At 53.3% G+C, this 25,555-nt stretch overlaps 1 protein-coding gene across 1 annotated transcript; it reads right to left on the reverse strand.

Moving 5' to 3' along the window:
• Window positions 1-971: 971 nt before the first annotated feature.
• Window positions 972-16,778, reverse strand: MAP1S (microtubule associated protein 1S). Its single transcript, XM_082708475.1, has 7 exons — window positions 16,619-16,778; window positions 15,175-15,276; window positions 13,621-13,703; window positions 12,684-12,824; window positions 9,753-12,114; window positions 1,971-2,206; window positions 972-1,212 (listed from the first exon to the last, which is right to left on the reverse strand). Exons 1-7 carry the CDS (start codon window positions 16,737-16,739, stop codon window positions 1,057-1,059), a joined length of 3,201 nt encoding a protein of 1,066 aa, XP_082564601.1. The 5' UTR covers window positions 16,740-16,778; the 3' UTR covers window positions 972-1,056.
• Between the last annotated feature and the right edge of the window lie 8,777 nt (window positions 16,779-25,555).

The raw sequence follows: 25,555 nt of genomic DNA on the forward strand, positions 1-25,555 counted from the left end.
AGAAACAAGCGAGTCCTCGGTGCAAGACCCACCACAGCCACAAGTGGTGACTCGGGCCACTGCAGCCAGGGAAGGGTGCCCTGTGCTGACCGCCTCCTCCGGGGCCGCCATCACAAAGCACAACAGCAGTTCCTTCTCATGCACTTCTGGAGGCTGAACTCTGAAATCAATGTTCCTTTAGAAAGTTCTAGAGGGGGGGACCACCCCTCACCACTCCCAGCTTCTGGAGGCTTCAGTGAGGGCCACAGGCTCTGCCTCCATCTCCATGTGGCCTTCTTCTCTCAGTGTCATCTCTTTTGTCTCTTACGAGGACAACTGTCCTTGGATTTAGGGCCCATGCAGATAATCCCAAGATCCTTCACTTAATTCCATCTCTCTAATCAGTCCCACTCACGGACATCAGGTGACAGGACAGAGGCATGCTTTCTGGGTTGCTGTCTAAGCCAGTGCACGTGACACCTTCTCTAACATTACGTTCTAGGTCTCCCCACACGGGCAGGGGGCGGGCAAGGAAGAGGGTTCTTTCAGGAATTGATGTCTTGTAACCTTTGGGTTTCTGATTCTTAAGACCTGACGTGTGGGACTCTCCTGCCATGACATTGATCATCTCTAGAAACGGAGAGGAACCTGTTTTCCCAGCTTTAGAGCTTAGAGCCTTGGGTTCAAATCTCACCCGGTCACGGATGCACACGTGTGATGGAGGTCCAGCAGCTGCCCAGGGGAACCAGCTTCCCCACTGGGAAAATCAGCCCCTCACGGTCAGCAGCACGCAGCAGCCGCTGGTGGTCCCTGCCCAAGAGGCCCACCCACCCCTGGGCCTGGGTCCTTCCATCCGCAACATGGAGGCCGGAGCGTGCCTCACCTGGGGGCTCCTAGGGCTGCCCCTGAACTGGGAGGCCAGCAGAGTGGCGATGACACCCCCAGACGCCGCCAAGTCTCCTGTCAGCAGAAGGAATGAAGGCTACAGCCGTGTGGGGTACCTGGTTTATTTCTGATGCGGGGGACTCTCGGGCAGTGGTCGACTTCGGGCTGAGGGGCTGGGTGGCGGGCACGGGGCTAGAACTCCACCTTGCAGGCGGGGAAGGCCTCGTCCTGCATGGACACGGTGCTGTTGCTGCCCAGCACGGTGATGCCCAGAGCCTGGTGCCGTGCGTGCGTCTCCTCGTACCACTCGTGCATCGCCACCGAGTCGAAGGTGGGGATCAGGGTCACCTGCGGGTGGGACAGACGGCCCGGCGGTGAGGGGAAGCACCCTCGGTCCTCGTGGCCCGGGCCCCAGCTCCACTCCCCGCACCTCAGGCCCTCCTCCTCTGAGCACGTTTGCTCGGCTTCCCTTCTCCCCCACCCAGATGTCTGAAGCTGGGGGCCAGCCCAGCCCCGAAGTCCCTTCTCTTCTCTGCGGCACCCAGGGGAAGGGAGCCTCCCACGACACAAGACGCTAGGCCTCCCTCCGGCCCCTCCCCTGCACCAGCCAGGTTTGCTCCACCGCCCTGCCCTGCGCCTGGGAGCCCCCCTCTAGGCTCCCTCCAGGCTGCGGGGCTCCCGCAGCCGGCTCACAGGCAGCAGGAGGGCCAGGAAGCTCCTGCTTCCACCCAAACTTGTCTCCTGCTCCAAGGCTCTGCCTCAAGGCTTCCTCTGAGGACAATCGCAGCCCAAAGGCTCCACGTTCCAATTTGTCAGCCGCAGGGACAGCCCGCCTATTCCTCCCCACCCAGCACCCACCCCCAGGCCGCTGCTGACAGACCATGTGGGTGCAACAGGAACAGAGTCCTGGGAGCAGGTGGGACCTCTGCGCCTGCTTTCACTTCCGTGGCCCTGGGGGTACAGCTTAGTCTCTCTGAGCCCCACTCCCTCTGCAGATGGCTGAGGGCCACACAGACCTCATGAGATGACGTTCAACGGGAAGGTTGCAGGAGGCGTGGACCCTACCTTCTGCCAAGATTGCCTGAGGCCCTGGAGTAGTCACGCACCTGGAGGTCACGGTCCCACTGCTGCTTGCCGGCCAGCAGGGCGTCCAGGACAGCCCGCATGCCCTCTTCCTTACGCTGGTCCTGGCCACTGATGACGTAGCAGAGCGCACGCACCCGTCGGAAGAACTCCTCGTCCAGCAGCCGGGCGCTGCTCCCGCTGGGCAGGTAGGCCAGGTCAAGGTAGACGGGGGAGCCAGGAGGGGCTGCTGACCCACCTGGTCGGCTGCCAGCTGACCCTGCAGGTAAGAAGGACAACGTCAGTCCTGAGCTTCTGGAACCAGGAAGGAGCCGAGCCCCAGCTCCCCCTACACCTCTCCAAGTGGTTCCCTCCTCAGAAGAAGGCCTGTTCTCACTATCTTATAGTTGATAAGCTCTCCCTGGTATGGACAGTTACTCAGTGGTCATATCCTCAGGGGCTAGTCCCTGGGTGCAGATACCCAGGGCCAAAGGTAAGGAAGGTAGAATGGGGCAACCAGGGATGGCTTCCTGGAAGAGGAGGTTTTAGAGCTTTGGCTGCCAAAGCAACTGGTACCTAGAACAATGTGCTGCTTCTACAGCATCCATCTGTTCAACTACTCAAGTGGCCTTTTCGAGCCTTCCTGGCCAATACGCACTGGGGACACAGCAGTAAGCAAGAGAGACGAAAATCCCTGCCGCCAAGGGCAATGGGAAGATAGAGTGGGTGTGGGAGAGACAGAACTACAAGAGAAAGAGCCAGGATGTGGCATGGCTCTCAGAGCCTCATCCATGGCCTTGAATCCAGAGTCTCGGTGAAGGGGGATAAGGCCCCCAGTCCTGTGTGTCTCATAAGCAACTGACTGAGGACACACCTGGATGTTAGGCCCAGGAAAGTGGCCAGATGCTTGGCACCCTATGATCATACACATTGCCCAGCTCAGAGTGTGCGTCCAGAGGGCTGCCGAGGCATTTGCAGAATGAATGGCTCTCCCAGCTCTGGGCACGCAGCACCCCTCACTCACTGCTGGGAACAGCGGTGGTGAGGATCTTAAGACTCAGGAAGAGAAGCCCCTATGGCGACTGGAGGCTCACGGGAGAGAGGAGCCATGGAGGTAAAAGACTGAAGGGAAGCTGCAGGGGAGACGGACAGGGGCAGAGCGGGGCCCTCCGCACCGCCTGCTGGCGTCCATGCAGTTCTACCAGGTGCCCGTCTGGTTAAGTCCTCAGCTGCTCTTCTGCCACAGCGCAGAGCTGAGTTGTTGGGACAGAGGCCATCTGGCCTGCAGAGCTGAAAACGTTCATATTCTGGCTCTTCTGAGACACAGTTCACAGACACTAGCACAGAAGGTCCGTCTGTCCAAGGTGGTAGGAGAAGGAAACCCCAAGTGGCCAAATGGCCTGGCAGACTGGGCCCTGGAGGACTCCCAGCCTCCAGGTGCTAGCCTAGCCCCACAGGCCGGGAAGCCACCTGCCACCGTGCTGGGGACCCTTGACCTACCAACTCTCACAAGGGCTCTCACAGGGTAAGAAGTGGCAGCTCAGGTGGGCACTGAGGCTAGGAGCCAACGAAAGGCCATGGGTCGAGTGAAGCCAGAGTCACGGTCAGGGACACCCAGGTACCTGGAACAGGTGAGCAAGCACTCACGGACACGAGCTCGAGCTACGATCACTGCCAGCCATCATCACTGCTCTCCCATGAGCCCCTGGGTCCTTCTAGGCCTCCACCACCCTCTGCGGTGTCACCAACCACTGCAATGTGGCAGGTACGCGTGGAGACGAGCAGGGGCTACAAAACACATGTGAGCATCCAGGGCTTTTCTTTTTTTTTTTTAAAGACTTCTTTATTTTGGAGCAAGAGCACAAGCATGAGTAGAGGGAGTGGCAGGCAGAGGGCGAAGCAGGCTCCCCACTGAGCAAGGAGCCCGATACGGGACTCGATCCCAGGACCCCAAGATCATGACCTGAGCCGAAGACAGACGCTTAACTGAGCCACCCAGGCGCCCCCAGGCATCCAGGACCTGGTGTGGCAATGGGAAGCAGAACTAGCTAGTAATTTTTCATATCGATGACACGCTGGAATATTCTGATAGAGCGGTAGGTAGGACAGAGTGAACTCAGCAGGATTCGGGGATGACGGTGCAGCAGCAAACGCGGGAATCTGCCTTCTGACCCAGAGGACAGGACAGTCGCGCCGGCAGCCCCTCCCCAACTTACGCTGCCCGACTTAAATGAGACGGAGACCGGGAACACTTTCTCTCCTTTTCTCCCTCCTACCTCCCTTCCTTTCTCGTCTTCCCCCTTCTGGGAGCCAGACATGCAAGGACTAAGTCATTCAAAAGCCACTGTGCTGAATCACTGGTATTATACACCTGAAACTGATGGAACACCGAATGTTAACTAGATTGGCATTAAAATAAAAAACTTAATAAAAAAAACAAAAGCCACTTCGTATATAGGGGATTTAGCATAGTCCTCACACACGCAGGAGAAAGGTACAGGCTCAGAGAGGACTTGAGAAGACTCTCAGACTCCCCCGCAGACTGACCTCCAGCACGGAAGCAGCACCCAGCATTAACCAGAGAAGCCACGTAAACCTCCCCCTGGGGAAGGGGGAGATTTGGATCTCTGGAGTTAACACACTATTAAATCTGAACGTCGTTTCCAGCAACTGCAACAACCACAAGGGATAAAAAGAAACAGAAGTACAGCCTATTCAAAGGGAAAAAAAGGAAAAAAAAATCAACGGAAACCAGAAAGGCCCGATGGCAGGCTTACTGGACAAGAACTTGAAAGCAACGGTCTTTTTTTTTTTTTTTTAAAGATTTTATTTATTTATTTGACAGAGATCACAAGTAGGCAGAGAGGCAGGCAGAGACAGGAAGGGAAACAGGCTCCCTGCTGAGCAGAGAGCCCGATGTGGGACTCGATCCCAGGACCCTGAGATCATGACCTGAGCCGAAGGTGGTGGTTTAACACACTGAGCCACCGAGGCGCCCCGAAAGCAACGGTCTTAAAGACACTCTCAGAAAGAAAGGAAGACACGCAGGACAGCGTTGCACAAACGAAACAAATGTCACCAAGGACACAGAAAACACAGAAAGAAACCCGAGAGAAATCCCGCAGCTGAAAAGTACAATAACTGAAATGAAAATTCACCAGAGGAATTCAATTCATGATTCCAACAGTGATTTTTGATGATAGGATGAGAGCAATTATCAAGTCCGAGGAACGCGGAGAGATGACGGAAGAAAGTGAACAGCAGCTTCAGGGACTTGCAGGACCCCATTAAAAGGGCCAACACGCACATGGAGTCCCAGGACAGAAAAGGGCAGAATGACTATTTGAAGAAATAACGGTTCCAAACTTTCCTTGATCAAAGGTGTTAATATGAATGTCTAAAAAGCTCAAAATTCCAAGTGGGATGACCTCAAAGAGATCCACAGTGAGACCCACTATAATCTGACTGCTGAAAGACAAAGAGCGAATCCCTTTGAGAGAAAGCAGAGATAAAGGGAAAGTTTATACCTAAAAATGTTTATATTAAAAAAGAAGATCTCTTGGGGCGCCTGGGTGACTCCGTGCGTTGAGCCTCTGTCTTCAGCTCAGGTCATGATCTCAGGGTCCTGGGATCAATCCCCGCACCAGGCTCTCTGCTCAGCGGGGAAACTGCTTCCACCACCCCCTCCCCGGCCTGCCTCTCTGCCCACTTGTGATCTCTCTCTCTCTCTGTCAAATAAATAAAATCTTAAACAAAACAAAACAAAACAAAACTCAACGTGACAACCTTTCACCCCAAGGAACTAGAAAAAGAACAAAAGGAAAGCTAGCCAAAAAAACAAAACGATAAACAGAAGAGTAGAGATTTTAAAAATTGAGACTAGAAAAACACAAAAGATAATCAACAAAAGCAAAAGCTGGTTCTTGACAGCCCTTTAGCTAGAGCTAAGAAAAAAGAACAAAGACTCAGAAGTAAAAGTGGGGACACTACTACCGACTCTACAGACACAAAAAGCATTATGAGAGTGTTGTGAACAGCTGTACAACCAACAAACTGGATGACCTAGAGAAAACTATACAGATTCCTAGAAACATGAAACCTACCAAGACCAAATCACAAAGAAACAGAAAAGCTGAACAGATTCATTGTTAGTAAGGAGACCGAATCAGTAAATAAAACCCTTCTTGGCTTCACTAAGTTTCCACCAAACATTTAAAGGAGAACTAACATCGATCCTTCTCAAACTTTACCGAAACCACTAAAGAACAGGAACACATCTAATTCATCCACGAGGCCAGTGATACCAAGGTCAAAGACATTATGAAGAGAACTACAGACCAATATCTCTTATTAACCTTGATGCAAAAATCTTTGACAAATATTAGCAAGCCAAATTCAGCAGCATATTAAAAGGATCAGACACTGTGATCACGCAGGATTTATCCCTGGGATGCATGGTTCAACACACCAAAAAGAAAAAAAAAAAAAGAAAAAGAAAAATCAATATAGGCCCATGTTGGGTATAGAGATTACTTGAAAATAAAATCTTTTTTTTTTTTTTTTAAGAATTTCTTTGTTTGTTTATTTGAGAAAGCGAGAGTGAGAAAGCACAGTTGGGGTGGGAAAGCAGCAGAGGAAGAGGGAGAAGCAGGCTCCTGCTGAGCACAGAGCCTGATGCAGGGCTCAATCCCAGGACCCTGGGATGATGACCTGAGCCAAAGACAGGTGCTTAATTGACTGAGCCACCAGGTGCCCCTTAAAAACAAAATCTTAAAATAAGAGAAAAATCAACACAGTACATCAGATTAACAGAATGAACTATAAAAAAAAATACACAATAATTTCAATTGTTACAGAAAAGGCATTAGACAAAATTCAACACCCTTTCATGATAAAAACCCTCAACAAATTAGGAGTAGCAAGAAACTGCCTCAACGTAATACAAGCCATACATGAGAAACCCACAGCTCATGTCACACTTGGTTAAAGACTATAAGCTTTTCTCCTAAGAGCAAGGACAAGGCAAGAAATGTTGGCTTTTGCCACTTCTAGTCAACACAGTGCTGGATACCTTAAAGTTATCTCTGTTCACAAAGGATATGCTCTTATGTGTAGAAAACTCAACTGATGCGTGAGCGCACGTGCGCACGCAAACACACCCCCCCCATCTACTAGAATAAACAAATCCAGCAAAGTAGCTGGATAACAAAATTAACATACAAATCAGTTATGCTCCTATATGCTAATAGTGAACAACCTAAAAAGGAAATTAACATTGCATTTACAATAGTATCAAGAAAGAATAAAATACTTAGAAATTAACTTAACCAAGAAAATAAAATATACAAAAACTACAAAACACTTCCGAAAGAAACGAAAAAAGTCATAGAAATTCACAGAAAGACATATCTTATTTGTAGACTGGGAGACTTACTATCCACTGAGCTGCTGGCACTACCTAAAATGACCTATGGATTCAATGCTGTCACGGACCAAGTGCCAGTGATGGCCTTTTAGAGAAAGAGAAAAATTTACCCTAAAACTCCTATGGAATCTTAAGGCATTCCAGAAGGCAAGACAATACTGAAGAATGAAGTTTGGAGGACTCACACTTCCTGATTTGTAAATTCACGGAAAAGGGATACCAATTAAGACAGTGTGGTACTGATGAAAGACAGATACGTAACAGGCCAAGGGAACGGAGAGCCCAGAAATAGAGCCTCACATATATGGTGAAATGATGTTTGACAAGAATGCCAAGACTGGTGCTAGCAAAACTGGATGTCCAGATGGAAGAGAATGAAGTCGAACCCATATTTAGCACTACAGGCAAAAAATTAACTCCAATCATCAAGGAGCAAAATATAAGAACTAAAACCACAGAACTCTTAGAACAAAGCAAAAGCTTCAAGAGACTAAATTTGGCAATGATTTTTTTTGGATAGGACACCAAAAGCACAGAGGAGAAAAAGGAAAAGGCAAACTGGACTTCATGAAAATTATAAACTTCCGTGCAAAGAGCACTGTCAACAAAATAAAAAAGCAACACACAGAATGGAAGAAAATATTTACAAATCATGTATCTGCTAAAGGATTACCTACATATGCAGAACTCCCGTAACCCAACAACAAGACAACCGGATTCAAAAAGGGCCAAAAGACCTAAACAGACATTTCTCCAAAAAAGATATATAAATGGCATGGCCGACAGTACAGGAAAAAGGTGCTCACTAATTAGGGAAATGCAAATCAAAACCACCGTGGGATACCACCTCACACCCATCACGCCGCCACGATCAGAAAAATACAGAAAGCAGTGTTGGCAAGGATGTGGAGAAACTGGAACTTTTCTGCACCGTTGGTGGGAGTCTAAAACGGTGCAGCTGCTGTGGAAAACAGTATGGCAATTCCTCGGAAAAAAAAAAAAAATCAAAAATAAAACTGCCGTATGATCCAGCAATCCTTCTTCCGGGAATATACCCAAAAGAGTTGCAAGCAAGATCTCCAAAAGATACCCGTCCAACCGCGTTCACAGCAACATGATTCCACAGTAGCCAAAAAGCAGAAGCTCAGGTATCCATCAGCAGGTAAATGAATAAAGAAAATACGGTACATCCACGTTGCAGAATAATATTCAACCTTAAAGAGAAAGGAACCCCCCCCCCAAAAAAAGAGGGAAGCAAGTTATAACCCAGGCTACCGCACAGATGAACCACGGAGACACTCTACTAAGTGAAGTAAGATAAATACAGTATGATTTTCCTTACACGAGATCCCTAGCGTCGTTGGAGCCATAGAAACAGAAAGTGGAACGCATGAGTGGTGGGTGCTGGGGACTGGGAGAGGAGGAACGGGAGTTAGTATTTAACGCTTAACGCGGACAAAGTTTCAGTTTTGCAAGATAAAAGGAGGCCTGGACAGGGACCCTGGTGATGGTTGCACAACAACGTGAATGTGCTTGACCCTGAACTGTGCGCTTCGGCAAGGTGAGGTCACGTCGCGTACATTTCACAACTAAGGAAAACTGGGAGAAAAGTTACCATGGTGGACACAAGACTGCCGGTCTCTCAGAGGTGACTTACAGGGTGGCCCCTGGCTTGAGTCTGGGGAAAATAGATCTCAGAAAGGTCCCCACTGCCTGCACGACAAGGGTGGCCCGCTGTGCCCACGGGTCCCTGCTTCCCCCTCCCTGAGGAGCCCGGAATTTGGGTGCGTGTCAGGCAGAGGGGGCCAACATGACCAGCCCCCCGCAGAAACCCTGGGCACTCCGTCTCTAATGAGCCTCCCGGGGAGGTGCCAACTCCCGCGGGCCACACAGCTCGCTGCTCCAGCATTAAGGCACCTGGTGTGACTACTACGCCAGGAGGCAGCTCTAGAAGCCTATGCCTCATTTCCCCCCAGGGAACCCCACGCCCTTACCCTCACTGATTCTGTTCCATACGCTTTTGCTCTAATACAGTTCAGCCACAAGGAAGCCTGTGTATTGAGTCCTCCCAGCCCAGCATTGAATCTGGTGGTCCGATGGGCTTGGGAATCTCCGTACAAAGGGGTTAAATGTGCTATTAAAATTAATTTCAGCTGTTTCTTCTTACTCACCATGGCCCCAGCAAGTTCACGAGGACAGATCCGCTCACTTCTGTTTGCACCAACGGCACTGCTTAAATGCCTCGGAAGTACACGTGCCTCAGCAGCGAGCCAGAACTTCCGTGTTATATGAGAATCAGAGGCCCAGAGAGGGGGTAGGTGTGACTGAGGCCACACAGCAAGGAGGGAACAAAGACTTGGGCCACTAACCCACTGTAGGACCCTGGGTCTTGGGTACTTACCAGATGGACCCCGAGTGGCCGCCTTGGGGACTGACGACTTTCTGGACAGGGGTGCCCGACCTCCCTTGTCACTGGGCTCGCTCCGGGCGCTGAGCGGCCGACTGGCTCGGTCTCCACCAGCCGGTCCCTTAGTCTTGGCAGTGACGGATGGAGTGGCTTTGGAGGCGGCTGTGCTGGGGTTAGTGCGAGTCAGGGACTTCCGGGTACGGTTGAGGCCCTCTGCCGGCCGGGCCTGTTCAGGGGGCAGCATCTCGGGGTCCACCATGCAGATGCTGGGTGGGGTGGGCAGTGGCGGGGGGAACTTGAGGGGCTCGGGCAGCGGGTCACGGCGAGGGACCCCAAAGCCCTCCATGTCCTCATCTGAGTCTGCGGTCCCAGGGGCGGCAGGCAGGGGGTCCGAGTCAGACAGGGTGGGCAGGGACTCACTGACGGATGTGGGGGGCGTCTCTTCTGCCCCTGGTGCTCCAGCCCGCTCCTGGGACCGAGCACTGCTATCAGAGCTGCCGGGGGAGGCAGGGGCCGGCGCCACAGGCACAGCCTTTCGGTGCTCAAACTCACAGGGTGACACCAGGCACAGGTCCACGTCGTGCGGGGAGGCTGATCGCCGGACCCGGGGGCCTCGCAGTGGGAGGCTCAGCCCAGCCTCACCTGCACTGGCAGGAGGCGGCGGAGGCAGCACCTGCTCGAAGGAGACAGACAGGGACTCGTCTACCTCTGTGGAGTGTGGAGAGCCCACCTCGGCGGGCAGCGAGGGCGTGGTCACCGTGGGTGAGGCGTCCGGCCCTGCCTCCCCACCACGCAGCGGGCTCAGCGACAGCCGCCCGCTGCTCTCGGCTGGGCCCTGCTGGGCTCCAGTAGGCGAGGGTGTACGTGGCCGGGGGGTGCTGGCATCCAGGAGAAGCTCCAGCGTCTTCTCCTCCAAGGCGCTGCCGTCCTCCCCAGGTGGGCTCAACCCCAGCTCCAGCTCCAGGCTGCTCTCCTGGCTGGGTGTGGCCACCAGCTGGGGCGCTGGGGAACTGCAGGGCTCTGTCGGGGGGCTGGCCTCTCCACACCGGAAGCTGGGGGGGCTGCGGGGCCCATTCGCCGCTGGTGGGACACCTGGGCGAGGGACATTGGGTGCTCGGCGGGGTCGGGGAGCTGCTGGGGCCCCTGCCTTCTTCACGCTGACTGAAGCAGAGGCCACCCGGCGGACTTCCCGGGGCTGGGTCCGAGGGGCACTTGGCTTGGGGTCCTTCTTCACCTCTCGGGAGACCCTGACTTCTTTCTCTGCCCTGCGGGGGGCCTCAACCCGAGGTGGGTCCTTCCGGGCCACCCCAGGGCGCTCCTGGGCTGGCCTGCTGGGTGCTGTTGTCCGGCCTTCTCTTCTCGAGCTGTCCCGGGAGCCCACGCTTTCCTTGCTCTCGGCTCGTCGAGGTCCCAGCAAGTCCTGGGGGGTCACCACGGGCTCCCGCAGGAATCCCAAGTGCTGCAGGCGGACCAGGCCATCCAGGAGGCGGGCGGGTGGGGTGCAGCCAGGGAAGAGCACACGCACCACCTTCTCCGTGGGGCCAGCAGGGTGCCACACCAGCAGGGCGCACACGGAGGCCAGCGTGCGCTCGGCGCCAGCCGCGGGCGGGTGCAGCACATACATGTCCAGCCGTCCCACGCCCATCTTCTGAAAGAGCACGGTAGGCTCGGCCGGGAGTGGACCGCGGTTCAGAGTCAGGGGTGTGATTCCCAGCCGGGCCAAGAGGCTGAAGGCCAGCTCCGCCTCGTCCTCACCACTCACCAGCCGCGAGGCGGCAACACGGGCATTGAGGAACACGACCCCTAGGTTGGGGGAGATGAGCCTGCGAAGCCGGTCGTCCCCCGAGCCCCCATCGGCCGCCGCCTCCTCGCGCTCTGCCAGCTTGCGCCGCAGCAGACTATTGAGGCCTGGGAGGCTGTCAGCGCCCGCGTGGGTCACAAGCACCGCGTCCACCCGGTCCAGGTGCCGTACCAGCTTCCAAAAGCTTGACTTGGGGTTGGAGCCCCCATTGACCAACACAGTAAAGCCGTTGACGGCGAAGAAGGCGGCGTCACCGAGGCCACCGGGGAAGATGTAGCAGCAGGGCCGGGCGAGCCTGAGGAAGCCCACGGATGCGGGCGGCTCGAGCAGGTCAAAGGGAGACGGCGGCTCCAGGGACTCAGCCACATACTCCAGGAACTCACGCAGGCCCTCAGATGCCGGCAGCTGCACAGGCGGGTTCCATCGCAGCTGGAGCGCGCTGTGGAGGCCGAGCACTTCAGGTGACAGCTGGGCCCAGTCGCCGAAGGTCGGGCAGGTGATGGTGAGCTTGGGCAGGTCTGCAGGTGGGGGTGTAGATGCCAGGAGATCCCGGATCTGCGAAAGCGGGTAACAGTTAGAAGCAGCCCCTGGGAAAACTAGGCCAGGACACTCCCATCCTGCATCCTGGGCCTGGGAGAATCCCTTGCCCAACCCGGTCACCCTTGGGACAAAACCCAGCCCTTCCCATGGTCGACAGAAATGTATGGTCTTGCCTTACCACCAGCTTCCCTCTCCCACCCTTTCTCTTACTCTCCCTACCCCAGGGCCTTTGTACTTCTTGTTCTTTTCCTACAGCACAGCTTCCTCCAGGGAGACCTTCTGGGCCCTCTACCTCCATTATCTGCTTCTGATCTCACCCACCGTTACATCACTCTCATAATGTGAAAAGGTGGTTTACCAGATAGTTTTGCTCATTTGTCCCATCCAGACTAAGGACCCTAGAAAGGACCCTACCCTCCTGGGACCTAGCACCTCGGGTGCCACTTGAAGTCTCTGGGAGGTCTGCTGATCTACAGGCCTAACCTCAAATCACACACTGTAGTGGGTGGCGGGAACAGGTCATTAAGGCCACAGAACCCGATGGGGATGAGCCAGGGGAAGCAGGATAAGAAGAGGTGGCTTACCTCTTTGTCCCCTAGGACCTGGAGGAAGTGGCGGAGCGAGAATCCCCCTGTTTGGAGCAGCAGTTCCCCTGTCTCTTCCAAGCAGGGCCCAGCCAGCACCAGCAGCTTGTGAGGGGCAGGGTCAAGCAGAAGATTCCGGAGCTGAGGAAGGAGAGATGGTTAAAGCCCCTACTCTGTGCAGTGACAAAGCCTGCACACCCCACCCCACCCCACCCAACCGAATGACCTCCAGCCCCAAATCTACATATAACCACCCTACCCCTGTCCCCGCCCTGGTACTCAACAGGAAGCTGGAGCCCTGCACCCCACCCCAAACTCCTGTTGCTCAACCTAAAGCCAGGTTTCAGTGCCTCCTCTTCCTAGAAGCCCACCTTTCTGGACTCCCTCCAGCCCACTTCTCTCTCTGGCCCAGCCCCAGTGCCAACGGAAGGAGGATTTCTGTGTCTGACTCTATCTCCTTCAGAGCTCCTCAAGGGAACAAAATGGAGTGTTTTTGATCAGAAGAAGGAACCTGTACAAGGGTCTCTAGAGGAGTGTCCTGGGGCTCTATCTTGCTCATCTTTCCCATGGATAACGGGGAAAAAGACACAGACATCCATAAGCTGGAAGTATTAAGAAGTCAATTCAGACAACTCCGGGGGCCCAGCCAGGAGGGAGGCACGAAATGCAAGCACCAGTCAAGTCCTACCTTCCTGCCCCCAGATGCTCCCTGCTCATTCCTTCCTCCCAAACTCCAGTCTTTCCTGACTTCACCCACTCCCACCATCACCCCTAAGGAAGGAATAAACTACAGCCAAGGCCTTCCGGGGAGGCTTCCTGGAGGAGGGGGCGATGCTAGTGGGTGTCAAGAGGATTTCAAACAGCACAAAGCCAGGGCCGCAGGAAGGCAGGACTTGGGATGGCTCCAGTCCCAGCAGATTCCCAGACTGTTCCCTACCTCGTCACACAGAGACTTGTCTGATGGGTTCAGGAGCACCAGGGTCTCCAGGGTGTCTCCGCGGTGGTGCAGGCTCCGCTGGCCTGTGGGAGAATTGGGTGCAGTGAGATTGGGGCTGGGCAGTGTGTGTGGGGCCAGACTGTCCTGGGGTCAAACCCTGCCTCCCTGTGTGACTCCAGGCAGCCACAAGCCCCTCCAGGACTCTGCTTCCCAGGAATCCTAGCCAGCGGGTCATCTGAGGATCAACAGGCACATGGTCAAGCTGCAGGTCAGGATGAGGTAAGAACAGGAAACCTGCCTTGGCAGGCCTCACACTGGAAACAACAGTACAACAGGCCTCCACTGCTCGCTGGCCCCAATTCACAGCAATCAGCCCTATGGGAGATAGGGCTGTCACCCCCATTTTTTAGGCAAGAAGCCTGAGCCCAGCGAGGGCCAAGGAGGTACACCAGGAAGAGGGCAGACATGGGCAAAGACTCTGAGGCAGGACTGTCTGAAGATGAGGAAGTGGCAGGTGAGGCCAGAGTGAGGGGAGCATAGGGGAGCGTGGGGGAGCATGGGGGCAGGGAGGGGAGTGGAGGTGATTCTGGAATATGAACCCTGGTCGGCCCCCCAGATCCCAGATGTTTCAAAAATGGAGCACCAGGCCTGAGGCTGGGGACCTTGTGGCACTGGTCAATCTTTTATCAGTTTATCACAGGCTTATCGTCATCTACGGATATTGCCCCATTCCAGTGGGGAAACCAAGGCATAGAGAGAGGAAGTAGCTGTAGCTGCCGCAGTCACACAGAGCAGACGAGATTTCCAGCCCCCGCCCCCCTCAGTCCTGCGAGGGGTCAGGAAGCCACCAGGAACGGCCAGGACAATGAGGCGAAGAACACTTCCTTCCCCTCCTGCAGCAGCCTGGGGCTGACTCAATGGGCTGGCTGAGGCAAGAGGGGCCGTGGGTGACACCTGGAACCCAGCCATCAGCTGCTCCATGCGATGGGTCACCCGGGCTCTGTGGGGCTAGTCCGGGCATCTGACCCTTTCCTTGATCTTGCTCCTTTCCCAGCTTCCCATCTACTGCGCACCTACTGTACACTCAGCCCTGTATGGGGGACACGTCCATGAGCCAGGCACAGTCCCTGCCACAGGGGGGCCACATTCCACCTTCCAAGCCTATTTTGCAGCCCCTCGCTTCCCAAGTATCTTCCCACTTTGCCTGGGCCCTTCCCTCCCCTTGACACATCAGTCCCAGATGCCTCTGATCCAAAGAACCCACTCTTGGAAGTCACCCGGTCCCCCACCCCTCAACTGCCTCATCTGCAAAATGGGAACAAAATACAAGCTCCTGCCTAGTGTACAGCTGGAGTAAGCTGGCTGGAGCTGGGTCAGGGCCCACCCTGCTCTGCATGCTATAGATCGCAGCTGTATTATTACTGCTGTTTAGAGCTATACCTGACCACCCCCGCCCCCCCGCAATGCCTGGCACATAGCTGGCACTCAGAGAACACGTGACTAGCTCATGAGTGGAAGGGGAGCATTTCAGGCATGCAGGATCTCCAGTCTCACCTTTCACAATGCTGGAGAAGGTGGCGGAGTGCCGGGACACAAAAACCTTGAGCTGCTCATCAAGGCTGCAAATGCCAGGGTCAATGTCCCAGGACCGGATGCCTGTTGCGGGGGAGAGGGGGTAGGAGAAGTGAGGTAGGACTCAGCTGGGCTCCCTGGCTCTGAGAACAGTTTAATAACCAGTATCTGGGAAGTGGGAGCAATCCCAGCCCCTCCCCTCCACTTGCCCCCCAATGCAAGAGCCTGGAGACTCAGAACCACTCAAAGTGCCCTTGGATTTTCTGCATCGTTTCAAGGAACCCAAAGCATAACTCAGCATTTCAAAGAGAAGAATCAACAACAAGAATGCTCCCACCTCTAAACAGTCACTTGGTCCCTTCCATCATTGCCCTCACCCCCACCACTGGTCTCACAGCTTCTACAACTGGCCAGACACACTCCCCAGACACACTCCCACTGCTTGGCCTTTGCACCAGCTGCTCCCACTCTCAGGAGGCCCTTCCCTCTGCTTCCACCCTTCAGGTCCTCAGCCGTTTGCACTGTTCTAAACACTCCTGACAGCAGGTGAGCTTAAAACTTGTTCCATCTCCTCGCCCACTTTGGGTCCATCCCCCTACCAGACTGTTGGCCCCCTGAGAGCAGAGCTGAACCTGCCTGTGGTCCCCACACTATCCCAGCACATGAGTGGGGGGGGGGGGGAACAGGAGGACCCAGGCACAGACGACGACATTCCCAAGCATGAGGACCGAAGTGTGTGCTAACCTCCCATTTTACAGGAGCCAGACCGCAGGCCCTGTCCATCTGGGTGGGGGGAATGAATGCCCTCCAAACACGGTGTGGGGTGTACCACGCCCGCCGGTTCCACCGTGCCAAGTGGCTGCAGGTGAACTTTGCAGGTGCACCTATGACTCACCTCCCCAGATGCCAAATCCCCTGGGCAGGCCGCGCCCGCCCACACCCCAATTAGCAAGCTCCTTGTGGAGCAACAGAAAGTGGGCCCCGGGGCTTCAGGCCCAGCCTCCGCACCCTTGTTCCTCCTTCCAGAACGTCCAGGATACTAAGACCGGGGACTTCGAGGTGACCCCACCCTCCCTTCGGCCTGCCAGTCTGGCGGGAAGCAGAGTCGTCGTCCGCTGTTGCCCAATCACGCGGGTCCCAAAGCCCAGGTCCCGCGCGTCCCGACCCTGGGCTGCACCCCGGTCGGGGCGGGGCAGCCCAGCCCAACCCAGACCCGGGCACCGCCTTCTCCGTGGGCACCGAAGGCCTCAGCCCGCGCCATACGCCTAACGGTGAGGAGGACCGAGCTTCCCGGCCCCAGGATCCCGCCGCCCCCCAATCCAATCCCCTCCCCACCCCCAACCCGGCCGCCCCACCCCCCGGCCCTCGAGCCGAGACGAGCGACCGCGCCCGCCTCCCGCACCCCGCGCCCCCAGGCCGGCCCGACCTCGTTCGAGCTCCTCCAGAACATAGGCAAGCAGCCCCGAGCACCCGCACTCGCCGCCCACCACGAGCAGCAGCGAGCTCGGCGCTTGAGCCGCCCCGGGACCCACCACCGCCGCCGCCATCTTCGCGCCGCACTGACGCTCCGAGCGCCCACCCCGCTGGCCCCGCCCCTTAAAGGGGCCAAACCGGAAGAACTGAAGACCCCGCCCGGAAGCCTCCTCGCCCCTCATCTGCCACGGTCGACCCCTTCAGGTTTCCGGAGCTGGGGACCGAGCACTGAAGTGGTTGTCTGACTCTTGGAGAGCCACCCTGGCCACCCCCTCCCAAGTGATCATTCCTTCGTCCGTCTGTCCATCCATCCATCCATCCATCCATTCATTCAACAAGCTTTGACTGCATGCCTACCACGTGCTCTGCAAGAACTTACCACATCACAGTGGGCCCAGTCAGAACCAGGTCCCATACATGCTTATAGGTCCCTGGGTCAGGGCTTGAACAGAGAAAGAAAGTTATCTTATAGCTAGGGCTTTAAGGGATGTGTAGGAGTTTGCCAGGTATGAGTGGTGGGGCAAGAGCATATGAAGCAGAAATTAGAGCATGTGTAGAATTTTAGAGGTAGGAAAGTACGTTTGTGTTTGCAGCATACTCCCGAGCCCACTGGGTCCTGAAGCAGGGTATCATGCTTGCACCTATGTGCCAGACATTTTACTCCGTTAGTTCATCAAATAAATCTATGAGGTAGGTAATTTATTATGGTCACATCAGAGAGGAAACTGAGGCTTGGAGAAATGAGGTCATCAGCCTCTTAAGTGATAGAACAGAATTGAACCCAAGTGAGTCTGATTCTAGGTCCAGCCTGTGGCAGGCACTGACTGCCAGTCTCACGTGGGTACCCCTCCTTCCCCAAACAATCTCATTCAACCCTTTTCTTTTTAAAACAATTTTATTTATTTATTTGAGAAAGAGAAAGAGTGTGTGCACAGGCAGGGGGAGGGGAAGAGTGAGAGGGAGAAGCATACTCCCCACTGAGCAGACACCACCCCCCTAAGCAGGGCTTGATCTGAACCCAGGATCATGACCTGAGCTGAAGGCACATGCTTAATGAACTGAGCCAAACAGGCATCATCCCTCATTCAACCCTTTAAACTATGGTGGCCACTACTTTAAAAATTACATTGCATCAAACTTTTTGACGGTTGCCTGTGCCCAGGAAGGGCTGGGTTGTCTCTCTTGGGAGTGAGGTCTCCATCTCTGGAGGCATACAAGACAAATAAAAAGGCCTGGGAAACAGGATTGGCCTCCTGCTATCCTTCATTATCTAGGGTTGTTCAGCCCAACTTCCTCCCTGGTCAGTTGCTGGCCACGTGCTATCTAACGTCCTAGTACTCCACTTCCTCTCTCTCTTTTTAGCCCTGGCATTCTTCCTCTATCCCGGTCCTTCCTTCTTAGCTCCCTCCCCTGTGTCCTGGCTGCATGTGATTTCTTGCATTATTGCTATGAGCAATAATAGGAATGGGAGTGTCAGTGTCAGGCTCTATCTCACCTATTAGGCTGGGAGCTCAGTTGGAGGCGGGGCCAGGCAGCAGCTTCTCTGGAGCCCTGACCTTCTGTAACACATGGCTGAGTATCCTGGAAATGCATGGTGAAGGCTTGTGAAATGAGGGTGAAAAGCCCGTTCATCCATCATTCATTTATTCATTGATTCTTTCATGTGTATTTATTGGTTGAGTTCGGACTTGAATCCAAGACCTTCTGACCAAAATCTGTGCTCTTCCTTCCCGCCCAAGGGTGTGAGTTATGATTGTGGCTATTAAATCTAGTTTGTCTTAAAGGGCCCTGAAGTGTGAGCATGTTCTCCACCAGGCTGTCTGATTTGGGAGGAAAGGTCATCCCCAAGGACTCTGGGGGCTGATGTTCTCAGTGTTCTGGAGTCCTGAGGTTTTTCTGTCCCAGAGTGTCACCCAGGTGGATGACCCCCAAATGGGAAATGTGAGGAGCATCTCCCCAGCTATGAAGCATCTGGGGCATCATTTCTGAGATCCCGGGCACCAGACTTAGGTCACTGTCCTTCTGCCTTTGTCTACCCCCAGCTCCATGCCTCTTTCAAGGTCATCCATCCCTAGAGGGATCAGATGACAGCATTTGTGGGGGGAAATGGAAACCTTAGCCCTCAAGACTGCTGGACACCCTTGTTTTCCTACCCTGGCAATTCTTTTCTTTTCTTTTTTTTAACGTTTTTCTTGAGGTTTAACTTAAGGCATGGGCAAGTTCACAAATGTCTAACATGGAAATCGACAAGGATGATGACCCTTTGATCAGGATCTAGGACATGCCCAGCTCCTGGCAGTTGCTTGGACTTCCCACCTGACGCTCCCCTCCCTCAAGGCAACCACTGCCCCGACCTCTATCATTATAGGTGAGTTTTACCTGGTTCTGAACTTCGCATAAATGGGATCACAGAGGGTGTCCACCCTTGGATCCTGCTTCTCTTATGGCGAGGAGCAGGTGTTACTCCTTTTCACGGCAAGGTAGTAGTCTCTGGTTCCATTTTTTTATGTTGCAGTAAAATACATATAACACATGACTTATTTTAACCACTTTAAAGTATGTCATTCAGTGACACATAGTACCTCCAGTTCACAATGTCTTGGCACCTTCACTGACACTAGTTCTGCAACTCTTGCATTCCCATTAGCCATCACTCCCCGTCTCCTCCCCCAAGCCCCTGGCAACCAGTATTCTACTTTCTATCGCTATAAATACATCCTTGACATTTCATACACTATCTGGCCATTTCTATCAGGCTTCCATCATTCAGCATATTGTTTTCAAGGTGCATGCATATTGTATCCACGTACGACTCCTTTATTCCTGACATTCCTGGTTTATCCATTCCACCATTGGTGGACTTTTGGGTGATTTGTACCATTTTGCTATTGTGACTAATGCTGCTGGGAACATTCGTGCACAAGTTTTTGCTGAATACCAGCTCTCCATTCCCTTGCGTGTATGCCTAGGAGTGGAATCTCTGAGTCACATGGTAATTCTATGTTTAGTTTTTTGAAGAGCTGCCAGACCCATTTTCCACGGCGGCTGCACCATTTCACATTCCCGTCAGCAACGTATGAGGATTCCAATGCCTCCACGTCCTTGAAAAGACCTGGATTTTATCATCATCGTTGTTACTATTCTTGTTATTAAAAGCTCTGGGTACCAGCTTTATACCGTTTGTCCCTTTCACCTGTCAGTGGACATTTGGGTTGTTTCCGTTTTGGGCTATAGTGGATGAAACTGTTTTGAGCCTTTTTTGTACATGTCTTTTGGTGACTATATCTCATTCTCCCCCCTCCCCCTCCATAAATGTCTAGGGGCAGGATGGCCGGGAGTTGGGGTAAGAGATGGCTGGACTGCTTTCCCAAGTGGTCTGTGAGGTCCATCCATCCTCAGGAACACTTTGATTTTAGCCTTTTCAATATTTGCCTTTTTTCCTGTCCATCCTCTACCCCTCTCACCAATGCAGTACATCTGTCAACATCCATTAAGCATGTGTGTTGAGAACACTAGTTCTCAGCACTGGGGAGGGGAACAAAACTATTGGTCCTGGGTGTGCATCACTCCCAGTCTGGGATTGAAGGAGCCTGAGGTCCCTGGGGCTGTATGCTTTATATATTAGTTAATTTTACCTTTGCAACGATTTAGGACAAAATCTCTGAGTAAACACATTTAATAAGTGGGCAAGAGAGATTGGGAGAAGTCAAGGGGCAGATTCGGTGTCCAGCACCCTGGGTTCCAGGATGTGAACCCAGAACATCTGACTCCAGGCCCTGCAATACTCATTTATCATTCGTTTGTTCATTCATTCATCCCCTCTGGAAACACTTCCTGATAACTCTCCTGTGCCGCTAAGAGGTCTCAGTCCTGGTTCCCAAGAAGACCTCAGTATGCAGGAGGAAGAGCTGTCCATGGATGTCCCCTAGCCCTGGGGAGTCAGGGTTGGGCTGGAGGGTGGGTTCAGGAGCTGGAAGAATTGCGAGTAGAGGAGTGAGGGCTTTGACTGGGGAGAGAGAGAAGGTATCCTCAAAAAAGGGACATTGGATCTAGGGTTTTGAAGAGTGCATAGGAGTTCATCAGGCAGATGATGTATTCATTAATTCAACAAACACCTCCAGCCAAATCCTCTTCTGCCAAACTCACCCTAGCCTGTTCCCAAGGAGTCCCCAGGCTGGGGGATTCAGAACCACACAGATTCCCCAAAAAGTCATGGGTGAGGAGCAAGGAGAGGTGGAGCATAAGTATGCCCTAGAGGAGAGGAATATGGGGCCAACAGGAGTCTCCTGGGAGGAGCCTGTGGCTCCAATTCCTCTTCTCCAGAGTAGAAGGAACAGGTGCTGAATGGTTTTTGCTTTGGAATGTATTCCTTGGGTTAAATGAGGCCACGATGGCATGATTCTGCCTCAAAGAGATGCTTGGGCCTGGTCCAAGCCACTTCCCAGCAATGCAGCATCAGTTTCCCCGGGTGATATATTTGGAATGGAAAACAACTATCCCCTCCCTCTGGGCCTGGTGGTGTAATGGTGATGGAGGAGCATTGAATTGGTGCTTGTGGGTGGAGGTCCATGCAATTGAGACATTTGAGACCTGTGAATGGAGCAGGGAGGTCCCAACCAGATCTGGAGAGATCTAGGAGGACTTCCTGGGGGCAGCAGCACTTGAGGCAGGACTTGAGGGAGGAGAAGGAGTTGAGTACAAGTATGGGACAGGGAAAGGAGCACCTGGAGGAGGAAGAGCACTTCCTGTGGGGGAGAACAGCATGTGCAAAGGCTCTGAGGCCAGAACAGACTGGGTGTGTTGGAAGAGTACAAGCCCACAGAATGGCTGAGTGGGGTGACTGGGAAATGCAAGAGGGTGTAGCTGGGGAGGCTAGTGGGGGTTGGGCCACCCAGGCCTCCGGGCCACAGGAAGATTTGTGGATTTTAGACTGAGGGCCATGGTGGGGACCCATGGAGAGTGTGGGAGCAGACGAGACATGGAACACAAACTATAAAAAACGACCATGAGCTGGTTCCAAGCATTTTATAAGATTAACACAAGTCACTACCCCATTCCATTGTACAGGTAAGAAAACAGGAATTGACAGGGTAAGTGACATGCCCTGGATCACATAGCACGTGGCAGACCTAGGATTTGAATCCAGATGTCCTCAGTTTTAGAGCACTTAGCCAAGAGCAGCCCGGTCCAGGTGGTGGCCAGCTTGCCATCAGTTCCTTCTGCAAAATCGTTAAGATGTGGCACAGGGAGGAGGGGAGTTATGAGTGGGGGAGGCTGCATTTTGTTTGTTTATAATCCAGTCTTCTGCGAGGACTGCTGCTCCTCCAGCAACCCCACCCAAATAACGCAAAGCCGCCAGAAATGGCGATTTCCTCCCCTCTACTCTCATCCGCACTGGATCCGCCTAAACCCCACCCCCAGGGCGGATTGGACGGGACAGCGTTACCGACACCCAATGGTAGCTCATGATACAAGTTCCCGCCCCCTCCTCTCCCTCAGGCCACTCCCCAACTCCGCCTCAGGACAGTCCGTAGACTCAGAGCGGGTGGAAGGGAGGTGGCTGGTTGTACCCGTTTAGGTCCCTGGGTTTTTGCAGAGGACCATGAAGTGGTGCTTCGAGCCAATATTGAGCATCCCATCTTCCGAAATGACGCGCGTCTCTTCCTTCCTCCCACACACGTGTGTGGAGTGCATACTGTGTGCCAGACCCTGTTCCAGGCCAGCCTTGGTCCTGCCTTCAGGAGCTCCTAGCTCGGTGTTCTCAAGAGGGCCAAGGGCTCCCTAAGTTTTAATACCGGGTTCATTCATTCATTATTCCGCTTGGTATATGTTCTTGAGCAAGAGGTGACCTGCTTGCATGGCTTGCAGTCTTGGAAGCTGGTTAGAGGGGACAAAGATGGGTCCTGAGCCAGCTTCCCAACCCCAGGCAGCGCCATGTCCTTAGGTCCAGACCTGAACCAAGTCAAACAGTCACCATTGTCGTCGCATCTCCTATGCCACTAATGACCGGATCAGGAAATGCAAAGTCGAGGATGACACAAGGGTCAAGGGCGCGGAACCCAAGTCTGGTGGTGTTAAATCCCAACTATGTCCCTTCCGAGTTGTGTGACTGCCCTGTGCCTCAGTTTCCCCAAAGCTTGAACCCCTATCATAACAGCCTCTGCCCGGTAGGGTTTCTGTGATATTAAATTATTTACAGCATGAAGCAAAATCCAGCTCCGCCCGTGCTAAACTCTCACCTGGTTATCTATTCTTGTAATTTATCGTCTTACTTTGGAAATCGACAGGTAGCTCACTTCAGTAGACAGCTGGCAGTGACAGAGCTGGAGTCTTCCCGTGGAGCCCACATCCAACCCCACAGAACTGTTTTCTGATGCATTGATTTTAACCCCAGTAAAGCTGACATCCTGTTCCTGAACATAATTAAACATTGATTCATTTGGGCTTTGCTGTTCTCCTTTTGCATTCTGAATCAGTGTGTGTATATCTGAGTCGCAACATTTTCATAGGACTCTGGAGTACTTGGGAGCTCTGGGCATGAAGGGTTGACACAGCCCTGCCTGACAGTGCCTCAGTGGTAGTCCTAGAAGCATGAGAGGCCGAAGCCCTGAGTTCCAGTCCAGCTGTGCCATACACTGCCTGTATACCTTGGGCAAATACCGGGGCATCTCTGATCTGTAGTTTTCCCACTTGTCAAAGTGACAGCATGACGACGGTCCCCTGTCGAATGTTCTTAGCCACCCATTACCACCACCCCACCCCGCCACATCTGGGTTCAAGTCCACCAGTCTCCAGTTGATCTGTAGTGGGGAAGCAAAATTCAAAGGGGTGGCATGAATGAGGGTGCAGCCCTGGACTGGCGCACAGCGAGGGACTTGTTTGGGGGCAGTGGGGGAGCAGGGAACTGGAGGCTAGAGAGGGCAGAGAGGCCTTAGGTTCCTACTGATCTCTCCCCTGCGCTGAACCCAGGGTAAACAGCGGATGAGCCTCATGTACTCTTGGCATTCTCACATTGGACCTAGAACTACCTTGGCTCCCAGAGTCATTTCTTTGTGCTTCCGTTTTCCTCATCTGTAAAATGGACATGATTGTACCTACCTGGAGGGATGGCATCTAAGGTACACAGGAAGAGCCCAATAATTGTTGAGAAGGAGTTCTTGTTTTGTTTTAAACTATCATTGTAGGGGATTTGGGAGTACAGGGATTTGGGAGTACAGGGATTAAGGACCCCAGCGGGCTGCTGGGATTTGAATCCCAACTCTGCCATTCACCTGCTTGACCTTGGGCACGTGGCTCACATTTTGGCTCTGTTTCCCTCTCTGTAAAATCGGTTAAGAGGATTAAATGAGCGAGCATTTGTAGAATTCTGCGCAGTGCCAGTCTCCGCTTGAGAAGGTTCCTGCCTGCAAGTGGCCCTCAGCCTTGGGATTGCCCTTTGGCCCAGTGCTGCCACCTGCTGGTTACTCTGGAGACTTTGGACTGAGCTCCGCCTCCGAGCCTGGAGCCCCGCGCCTACTCCCTCTGGACCTCTCATCTCTCCTTACTTCTTCCGGATAGTCCCTCACTGGAGCCCCCAGGTCAGGGCTGGGAACTTGCAAAGGGCCCGCACTGCCCGCGCGTCCCATTAGCTCTCTAGGAAGTAATTACCTCTTTAATCCCTATTTTGTGGGCGATAAACCAAGATTGTCCTCATTGACTTCTCTTTGTGATCACTGGCTTGAGGGCCCCAAGTAGGTCCAGCAATATGTACAGCCTCACAGCATTGGCGCTCACCTTGTCCTCTACCAGGAATACCCTGGAAGACGCTCTGCCCACTCCCCATTAAAAAGCTGAGTTCACAGGGGGCGCCTGGGTGGCTCAGTGGGTTAAAGCCTCTGCCTTCGGCTCAGGTCGTGGTCCTAGGGTCCTGGGATCACTCCCGCATCCGGTTCTCTGCTCGGCAAGGAGGCTGCTTTTACCCTCTCTCTGTCTGCCTCTCTGCCTACTTGTGATCTCTGTCTGTCAAATAAATGAATAAAATCTTAATAAAAATAAAAATAAAAAGCTGAGTTCAGTAGGTGCTGTGGAGGGGGAGCTTTCTCATCTAAAGCCCTTGGCATAGGAGTTGGGCAAGTTTGGGCCCCTGGGAATTGCCAGGAGCTCATTGGCTGGGAGGTGTGTGTGTGTGTGTGTGTGTGTGTGCCCGCGCGCGGGCACGCGCGCACATGCTCATGTTTGGTGGGGTGGGGGTCTCTACCCGTGTGTGTGCGCATGGAAGGGGAGGACTTGTACTTCTCACCAGTCTGTGTACTATCTCCCATTATTTGTCTTTCAATGACTTCTTTGTGGATTACATAGGATGGCAAAGAGAGTGAAATATCAGAAGCCAAGAAAAGAGAGATAGAAAGACAGTGCGTGAGGATGAGTTTGCAGAAGACTTGAGTGTAGATGCATAGGAAGAGGAGCCAGGGAAAGAGGGAGCTGAAGAGAAGAGAGTGTAAGAGAAAGATAGAAGCAGCATGGTATAATTAAATGGAGGGCTGGGGTAGCTCAAATAAATAGCTTTGGAATTAGCAGAGCTGTTGGTGGGGGCAAAATAGGACAGTGGGGCTTAAAAATTAATTGGATCTGAGTGATCAGTTTATCAGAGGCTTTGGCTGATAGAGGGAGATGACCTGTGGGTAATAGGGAACAAGAGAGATCAATGCACATCAGATTTGAGAGATTGTAATTCACATTAACAGATTAAACAAGAAAACTTACATAGGCATTCCAATTGATTCATGGAATGTAATTGCTAAAATTTATCACCATGTGTGACACAAGCAAAAAATCCTAGCGAACTGGAAATAGAAGTGGACGTCTTTGACTTGATTTTCCGTTAAAAACCTCCAGCAGGGGGCGCCTGAGT

Source organism: Mustela nivalis, assembly GCF_964662115.1.
Source record: "Mustela nivalis genome assembly, chromosome: 1".
Taxonomy (NCBI): Eukaryota; Metazoa; Chordata; class Mammalia; order Carnivora; family Mustelidae; genus Mustela; species Mustela nivalis.